The sequence below is a fragment of the Danaus plexippus genome, chromosome 15, assembly GCF_018135715.1.
Source record: "Danaus plexippus chromosome 15, MEX_DaPlex, whole genome shotgun sequence".
In the NCBI taxonomy this organism is placed as follows: Eukaryota; Metazoa; Arthropoda; class Insecta; order Lepidoptera; family Nymphalidae; genus Danaus; species Danaus plexippus.
Genome location: NC_083547.1, coordinates 3,652,845 through 3,662,228, shown reverse-complemented (window position 1 = coordinate 3,662,228; position 9,384 = coordinate 3,652,845). Strand labels below are relative to the sequence as shown.

Genomic DNA, 9,384 nt, shown 5'->3' with positions numbered 1-9,384 from the left:
GTATTTGTAAGTATGAATTAACTGTTATTGGTTTGTAACAAAATTTTAATGTGTAATTTATTTCTAAATTTAAGATTAATATCTAGTCAAGTTTTGCCATTTTATACAAAGACAAAATAAATCATTGTATCTATTGTTTCAAAGTGAAGATGTGTTAATAAGCTAATGTAAATTTTTCTTGTCAGATTACATTTTTAGGCACAAGCAAGGAGTCAAAATGTAAAACTCGTGGCAGATTTCCAGACAATTCCCAACCTAACTGCCGAGGATATACCATGTGTCTGAGCAGCACTACAAGTTATGATCTATTGTGTCCAGAAAATTCTACTTACAGCCATTTGGATAAGCAATGCACTAACGTGACAACATATAGATGTCTTCTTGATTACAACTGCACCAAAGAAGGAAACTATGCTCTTACAGATGGTAATTGTACAAGCTACATTGCCTGTGTTAATGATTTAAATAATATAACAAACGCGAGACTGGTCGTTTGTCCTGCTAACAAAGTTTTCAGTGAAAAAAATAATTCATGTGTGAATGAAACTTTATTTCTATGTGACCCAATCACAGAGGCTCCGAAAATATTTCAAATAGACAAAATAGAGATCAAAACTGGAAACTTTTCTTTCCATAATGGGGGTCACATGCATAAAACAACGTTAATAAAACTAATATATATTTATGTGTTTGCTTCAATATTTTCATAATATATGCTTTACAAAAGAAATTGCGTTTTTCTTACAACTTCCTGTAATTGTTTAAAATTGTGTGATTTTATAATGAGTCCAAGGCTGAATGCTCAGTGATAAAATGGATTTACATGCTTTATTGCTCTTGTGTTTTATGTATTTATGTTATCTCTAAGACGAGCGTAGGTTAAATTTCCTTATATGTATCCTATCATAATAACATGAATCATCATTGAATAACTGGTGTCTTTTATATCTTCCTAATACAAAATTGAATAAGATTAAAAACTAATAAGCCATCTTCTATAGTGAACACCAGATCACCTTCATTTTAAATTCTTACTTAATTAAGATATATTGTGTAAAAAATCGATTATCCACATCAAACACACAACTATTACTGTCATTATTTTAAATTCCTTTTGGCAACTCTGCTCATAATTCAAAAAAGTCTGTCACAAAGACTCGTATCCAAAGCCATAAGAAATTTTCAAAATAAAAATCAAAAAATCTTAAACTGTCTATCTCTCAACGTTAAATGACACTGACATTTGGTATATTCAGATTTGAGGTTATGTTTCCAAATAAAGTATATTTTTAATAAATAAATAAATAAAACTTTAATTTCATTAGTGACAAAATAGCAATTAGTATATTCAAAATGTATACAAACTTAGCAATACCACGGTAATTTAACTATTACTCAAATTTATAGTTACTAAATAAATAATCAATTAATACTGATTATATTAAATTTTAACAGACAGTGGTCGAGACTGGCATGTCTCTGTCGATCACTAACATCTGTGGAAGGTCAGAAGTTACCACAGGCTGGGAAATCCAGTGATGGTATCTCACCGCCACCTCGTATACCAAGAGGACCGACTGATATACTCCAGGCTTTAGCGGCAACTGTTGGAACTGATCCCACGGCTGCTCATTACAAGTAATCCATAGTTTTACCTGCTCAATACTACTCATATTATATACAACCGTTCTTGTAATTCTGTCAATATTTCAATTTAACCTTAATAGAAATGTGTGTAGGTATTTTTCTTGAAAAAAAAAATTTACAATCATACGCCCTAGAATAAAAATAAAAAATATATAACCTTCCGCATTAGTTTGATACAATGACCTTACCAAAATTGAATAATATGATGAGTAAACTATAGTCTTAATAATATATTTATATAAACTTAAATTTTAGATATCATGATGACCCATACCTCATTCCGCTATCAAATTTCCGCAAGCGTTCTTATGCTCTGTCAGCTGAAGCGGGCAAGAAAGCAGCTGCTTGGGTGAGAGATCAACATCCAGAACTATTCACTACAAGAGAATGGGATCCACCAATGAAGATGAAAACACCATACTTCAATGCTGACCCTCATATCGAAGCTTTTGCTCCAAAACCTATTTATAATGATGAAAGCAAAGTAAATCATTAAAATATTACATTATATCGTATGAAATAATTTTATATGTGCATTCAATTCATACTATATTTGTAGGTGACAGAGGAAGATTTAGTATATACAATAAAAAATGCCTTATTAGAAGATGCAGTCAAAGTTTTTGAACTACTTGGTGGTGTTGATAACGTGAATGAAGAATTGAAGCTCTATTTGCTCCAGTTGATATGTTTATATAATGAAAAAGAGCCCATTTCTAATGAATGGATCGAAGAAAGATGGTTCTCAACCGCCGTAAAGGAAAGACAATCCACTACCTGGAAGTAAGCAATCATATTTTCAGTAATTATCTGCTTAACATAATGCTAGTCAATGGGTTGGGTGAGGATATAAAAATAAATTATTTCAGACTGGGAGGTCTTGCTGATAAAATATTCACATCAATGGATCCCAAAACCCCAGAGGCTTATTGCTCTCTAATCCAGGGCATGGCAAAATATTACCAGGTAAATAGCTAGATTTCATACTGTGTTAGAGAGTACTTCATATGTCATACCAGGCTTTAAGTAATGCATATAATAATTGAAATTGATAAAGATTTATTATATTATGATTACACATTGAAAAATTTGTCAAAATACATCTTTATTGTATAACAGAATAACAACACTCATTGCTACTAGCAAGCCCCCTTATTCACAACACCCTTATTTCGTGACCCGGGCTCTATTTTCTGACTAGTGGCCCTAGATTTCTTAGCAGCCCTACAAACCTCTCTGATGAATCTATAAAAACTGCATTAATAAAATTTGTCCATACAAAGAAAATACATAAAAGCTATTCATAATATCTCCTCATTTATAGTAAGGTACGAGACAAATGTAGAAAAAGTGTACGACTTATTGATCTTTTGATTTTCTTGATAGAGCTAAGATAAAATTATGTTGCATATATGTTACCCGCCTAGCCATGCAAACTATTACTCGAGACGAACACGAATTCAGGCAAAAAATAAAAGAAAAATCTTCTTTCTATTATAAGTACATAATAATTTCACCCTACCCACAAGATAAATTGTTATTATGGATTCATCACTTTACTTATTATGTTTTATTTAACACATAAATAAATTATGCTGATTATACTAATATATATATATATATATATATATATGAATTATACTTTCTTGGATTGTATGTCATCTAGATTTAATATTACCACAAAAGCCTTGACATCAGTAGACACTAACTATATAAACAAAACATTAAAGGCAGAACGAGCCTACGCGCTTTCTCGGGAAGCTCTGGAGAACAACATTCCACTATCCACCGATGTCTACAACTCACTCCTTGTGTGTATTGGCTTTCTTAAGGAAGGGGTCACTCTGCGTGTTGAAGCTTTATTGGAGTTACTGAATGAAATGAACCAGCAGGTAAATAACTCACTTGCTCAATAAAGAACTAAAGCAACTTTTTTTCCCATAAGGATATAATTAGTGTTTAAAAGTACAAAGATTCGATAATTAAATATACTGGCTGTGGGTTGTGACCCACAATTTAGGTATTCTAAACATAAACTCCCATTCCACTTTCCAGGGTATAACCCCCAACACCGGGACACTCACCGCCTGCCTGCGTTCGCTGTCAGCCTGGGGCGGTGGGAAGACATTACAAAATATGGCCCTTCAGATTATTGCTGAATTCAAAAATATTGGAATAGAACCAAACTTGTCAGCGTATTATTACCTACTTTGTCTGTTTTGTAAGGAAAGTGAGTTAGGCTTTGTTATTTTTTTGTCTTTTTGCTGGCAATACTTATTGCTGATACGCTATTTTTTCCTTTTGAAAAATATTGTACCCATAATATTTTTCTATTTAAACTGCTGCTGTTGCAATATGAAATACTTATTGTAAATATTCTAGAACAAATAATTTACTATTTTATTATACATAGATACATTATTTTACACCATTCATATACAGACATTTTTTTTTTCAAAATATGTCTGCATATGTCTGTATATGGTTTCATAATTTTGTTTTTTTTTTAATAAGAATATTGTTCTTTTAATATGTAACATCTTATATCTAATCGTTGCCGAAAATGTTAGTCATTATAATTAAAAACCACATTTTTTTCTCCATCCTTCAGGAGGACCTCGTATCGATATCCTATCGGGAATATTAACAGAACTAGAAAAGAAAGATTCACTAGAACCGGAAGACATCGTGGACACGAGTTTCTTTATTACCGCCATGAGTGTATGCAGTGAACATTTACAGGTGAAAAATAACCTTGCAACATTAAAATTAAACTTCATAAAGTGAATTCCTTCCTTGGCTGATATGAAATTTTAATTGTGGTAGTCGTGGGAATGTTTCGTTGCCTCCTTTTCTAGTCTATAGAGTCCCTGCGAAAGAGGGCTTGGGGTCACCTTTTCGCCCCACGTAGACCTATGTCGCACGGGTTCTGTCTAGTACTCGGAGGATATTCGAGGGTTGGGAAATACCCTCATTGTGTCAAAGTTGAACGCCCAAGAAAACCCGTGATCTGCTTAGGCCATGACAGTTATTGTTGAGTTTTGTTTTGCAATCTCACATAGCCCTCCGAATTCCGCCCTGGCCCGGAGGAAAGTGACAAAATGCCTCTCCAGCACCAAAAATGTTAGATATAAGTAGGTTGTGAATATGACACGTGATATATGTCGTCTGAAATGTTACGATGCAATCTCGGACTATGCATAAATATTTAAGTCAAAACATCAGTTATCTCTCATAAAAAAAATAAATTTACCTAAAGTTCACCGTTTGGAAGATTTCCAAATAAATAAAAATTTTATTATTCTAATTTCTGATGCTAATATGCAGTAACAATTGACATTTGTTTAAAAAAAAGGTGTAGGTATTTTATATATTGCAACATTTATAATTAAATAATTATTTAAAATTTGAAATATTTGTTACCAGGATATGAATTTAGCAGAACGTGTCCACGAACTCCTAATGAAAGGCGACAACTACAAGTTGGTTGGTGACGCATACAAAGAAAGCATTTATTACAGACATCTTGTTACTGTTGCTTGCAGGTAATAAAATACTTTTCTCTTAATTTAGTTATAATTTCTTAAAATTTTTGTTTTTTTTTTATTATATATGTAAATATAAAAAAGTAGATCTTTGTTCAATGAGTAATCAACTTCCTCATATATTTTAAATTATCAATAGTTATAAGATTATCCTTCTATTTTACAAAAGTATAATTAATACAAATTTCAGGCATGCACCATTTGAAAAAACAATGGGACTGTTAGACACACTCATACCAAATATCTATGTACCCGAACCAACTGTTATGGAAGAGGTAAGTTCTATACATCCCAAACAACATTATAATCGTATTATAATGGTATTGTAATATATTATATAGGTATTGTAATGTATTATAATGGTATTGTAGTGAATTATAATGGCATAAATTATTTTGTTACTTTCTAAAAAGTCATGTACGGGAAATATATTTATATAGATGTCTTTGAATGATTATATCCTTATATGTACAAAAAATATCCATAAATCTAATTGTAAGTTGAATCTTCTATTTTGAAACACAATAATCATTATTACCTTTAATAATAATATTTATTTAGACACAATTGTGACATTATTTTCTATAGTCTGTGCCCTCAATTCCGTAACTATTGTAATCTGTGCACAGATAATAAAAGTCTTGGAGTTGGGTGGAGCCGGTGAACGTCTGTCAGAATCATGGTCCCAACTTGTTGTGTTCGGACATGCAAGAAGACTCCGACTGGTTGAAAGGCTTTTAGAGGCCATGTGCGCTTGTATTTCATATCAAGGTAGATGATATATCATTTATATCTTATTAGGATCTGTTTCTTATTCTTTTTGTATAGAAAATGCAAATAAATTCCGTTAATTATATATGACATGTTTATAGGAGTGAAATGATAAGCTGGGCCGTATTATCTACTTGTAATAAAATATTATTTTTGCTTTAGATGAGGAAGTAAAGGCAAAAATACGTAAATCGGCAGCAGATATGCTCAAGTTCTATCAGATGGCTGAAGAAAGGAACGAAAATGTGAGCACCCGGACGCCTGTACAAAAGTAAGAATCACACAAAATATTCACATTTAAGATAACTAGTAATTCTTACGTCTACATAAAAAGAGATGAAAAATATTATTGCCCTTCACAAATACTTTTTTTTAACAAATTATATAAATATTTTTAATTTACAATAATTCAATTTAACAATCACTACAAATATAAACGTATCATTAATTTATCTAACAGACTGTCAGCGGCAGCGTTATCAAATATAATAGACTTATGTTCAACGGGTGAGGAACCAGAATCCTGGGAGGCTATACAGCTCGCTGTGAACGAACTGGGTTCAGCCAGCGGGGCGGGGCGAGCTGATGTTATTAGTGCTGTTGCTACAACCGCCGCGAAGAAAGGACAACACGCACTTGCAGCTGTGAGTACACTGGTCACAATGTTATGGATTTAGGGAAGTAGGAAGAAAGAGATAGCAGATAGTGTCAATGCTGTATATCAGAAAGAGATAGCGGATGGTGTTGAATGTGAAAAAGAGATAGCAATAGATGTAAAAGTGGCGTTGAGTAGGAAAATTATTTTAAACTTCAGAAGGTTTCATTAATTTCTGTACTTTAAAGATCCTTTCTTGATACCTCACTTGGTAAGCTTGAAATAAAGAATTTTTGTACCCCAAATAAATTTGTTAGTAATTTTTTATGATATAAATAACTTTGTCTTCGATCTCATGAAGAGCTTATGTGGTTGTGCAGATCAGGCTTAGATAATTTATTAAATTAAAGCTCATAAAAGTAACAAGGAAAAAAGCTTTACTATAAAAGTTGTTAGCTTAATTTAATCCATATTTCATTCTGGACATTTTCCAGAAAATATTCTTGATCAGTTGACTATATAATAAATATTTAAATGGCTTCATTGCTTTATATATACAAAAAAACTTAGACATTCAAGAAGTCGTTCTCCATGACAGAAAAGAAATGTTCGTTTCACGTGACAACTTTCTAATTATTTACTTTAATGTTCGTACAAATTCCAGAGCGCTTTAACTTACTTAGCGGAGTGTGGATTCCCGGAAGCGATGTCGGCGAGCGTGGACACGTTGAGTGTGATGCTGAACAGGTCCACTGAGGAGGTGGAGACGATACTCCAAGGGACGGACCTCGAAGGAAAGCTGCAAGAATCAGCCATGGCCGTAGTACAGGCTTACCGAATGTAAATATACATTAAAATGTATATGTAACAAAAGCAATAAATAATGCCATGTGGTTCTCATTCTAAACATCTATGAATGACACAACATAACAAAGTCAGTATTTAAATCTACAATTTCAATTAATTTGAGGCACTCTGAAAAATAATTACATCTTTGTTGTTTTATAGTTTTTGGCTGATAAATATAATATATATGTAAAAAAAATTGTCAGTACCTTCTATTCTCAAATCTTTTGATGTTTCAAGGTCAAAAGCCGGTGAACCGTTACGAGAACGTGATTCAAGCGCAAGTTCCAGCGACAGCGAATCATCGTCCGACGAGGAATAGTTCATAGACACATGTACATATGTAGTGTATTTAATAAATCGTATTAAGAATAAAATGGCATTTTATTTGTGATTCCCATAACGACTCACACACTCGTGATATTGATGTTTATTGCAGATTAAAAATATTAATGAGGTATTTTATCACTATATTGAATTGTTTTTATGAAATCTTTATAATATGAAATTTTTAAAATGTTGACGACAAAAAAAAACTAAACCATTTTTAGCGACAAATTAAAATTTCAATGCTAAAATACAATGCACAGTTTAACAATTTGTCATCGCAAGGAAAATGCACACACTAAAAGATATTATAAGCATGTATTCCACCAAATACGTATGAAGCAGTGTAGCGGGTTGATCTCTAAACGCTTTACATATAGAAAATCGATACTTGAATCTAGCTGTGGCCGTTGTGAGTTATTTATAAAAAAAATCAAATAAAGTTATGCTTATGACGTCACATTAAAGCTTTTTTGAAAACTTATCACATGAAAGAGATTTCTCATAGACATCTGACTTATTTTAAAAAATATATAAATAAGATAAAGTATCACATTTATTCTTAAAAAATATTTCCTGTTAATTGGAAAGAATGAATCCCGTTACTTAGAACTCAAACAAGCTGTTATACTAGACATTGTCCTCATGACACGAACCCATTTTAAGGTGCTAATTGGTTGCGATACATTGATTTTTAAGAAAGCAATTGTCGAACTCAGTCGCTCTCCGTCCATAGTAACGAATGTATTTGTATCCTCTGTGTAAAAATGTCGAAGAATCGTTACCGTATTCTTTTTGTAAGTTTAATTTTTATACGAAATAATTTAACACTAATCGTGGAATTTAAATTTTAATATCATTTGTCATATTTTTTTACAGATGTGTATAACAATATTAAGAACGGTGTCCGCGTTCTATTACACAAACATGGATTGCGGTCCATACGGGTTTGTCTGCGAGAGCGCGTCTAAATTAAAATTGTGTGACGGTCGAAATTTATTCGGACCAGGCTTCATCTGTCCAGCGAACACGATATGTAACGAGGAATCTAGCGATGTTTGTGAGGACACTATGAATTATGTGGATTCGCCTTTAACACGAACAATTCGATGCCATCGAAGCGAAAGAATCGCTGATCCCAGCGTACCGGACTGCAAGGGATACATCCTTTGTATTCCAAACAAAAATCGCTTCCAGGGGATAAAGTTTAAATGTTCTGGTAACACCGTTTTCAGTGGATACACTCGTACGTGTACTACAGCTGACAGATACAAATGTCCACTTCACAGTACGACGAAGACGCCACCCCAGATTTATAACAATGGGATCCGGGAGGGTGCAACCAGTGTCGGTTCTAACGGACAAACGCAAGTGAACGGTCACAGGGCAATTGATTGTAAAAGTTATAAATTCACGCTTACACAAGACACTCACCCGGTGAAAGCTACTTATTTTTGCCCTTCGAGACCCGTGAACGGAGAATCGTCCATAAGATGTACAGTTTTCTCAAACCATTTCTGCATCACATTGGAAAGAGATCACGAAGACCAATTCATTGAGAACGCCGGAGTAGCGTATCGGAAACCTCGTACATACATTTAACAAGAAAATATTGTGTAACTTATTTCTCCAAGACTGAATAAAACCAAGTTA

At 32.9% G+C, this 9,384-nt stretch overlaps 2 protein-coding genes across 2 annotated transcripts; both read left to right on the top strand.

Moving 5' to 3' along the window:
• The first annotated feature begins 1,230 nt into the window (after positions 1 to 1,230).
• On the top strand, positions 1,231 to 7,781 carry LOC116766325 (small ribosomal subunit protein mS39). Its single transcript, XM_032656151.2, has 15 exons — positions 1,231 to 1,379; positions 1,456 to 1,638; positions 1,903 to 2,131; positions 2,207 to 2,430; positions 2,517 to 2,613; positions 3,378 to 3,539; positions 3,703 to 3,877; positions 4,259 to 4,389; positions 5,074 to 5,192; positions 5,383 to 5,467; positions 5,822 to 5,963; positions 6,126 to 6,234; positions 6,424 to 6,607; positions 7,223 to 7,398; positions 7,645 to 7,781. The coding sequence occupies exons 1-15, from the start codon at positions 1,354 to 1,356 to the stop codon at positions 7,724 to 7,726; spliced, it is 2,124 nt and encodes a 707-aa protein (XP_032512042.2). The 5' UTR covers positions 1,231 to 1,353; the 3' UTR covers positions 7,727 to 7,781.
• Positions 7,782 to 8,442: 661 nt separating this feature from the next.
• On the top strand, positions 8,443 to 9,375 carry LOC116766510 (uncharacterized). Its single transcript, XM_032656388.2, has 2 exons — positions 8,443 to 8,528; positions 8,611 to 9,375. The coding sequence occupies exons 1-2, from the start codon at positions 8,499 to 8,501 to the stop codon at positions 9,331 to 9,333; spliced, it is 753 nt and encodes a 250-aa protein (XP_032512279.2). The 5' UTR covers positions 8,443 to 8,498; the 3' UTR covers positions 9,334 to 9,375.
• The last annotated feature ends 9 nt before the right edge of the window (positions 9,376 to 9,384 follow it).

Coding starts and splice junctions, on each gene's coding strand:
- LOC116766325 (XM_032656151.2), top strand. CDS start 1,354: ATGTATACAAACTTAGCAATACCACG. Junction 3,878..4,258: donor TTGTCTGTTTTGTAAGGAAA/GTGAGTTAGGCT, acceptor TCCATCCTTCAG/GAGGACCTCGTATCGATATC. Junction 6,235..6,423: donor ACCCGGACGCCTGTACAAAA/GTAAGAATCACA, acceptor TTTATCTAACAG/ACTGTCAGCGGCAGCGTTAT.
- LOC116766510 (XM_032656388.2), top strand. CDS start 8,499: ATGTCGAAGAATCGTTACCGTATTCTTTTT. Junction 8,529..8,610: donor ATCGTTACCGTATTCTTTTT/GTAAGTTTAATT, acceptor ATTTTTTTACAG/ATGTGTATAACAATATTAAG.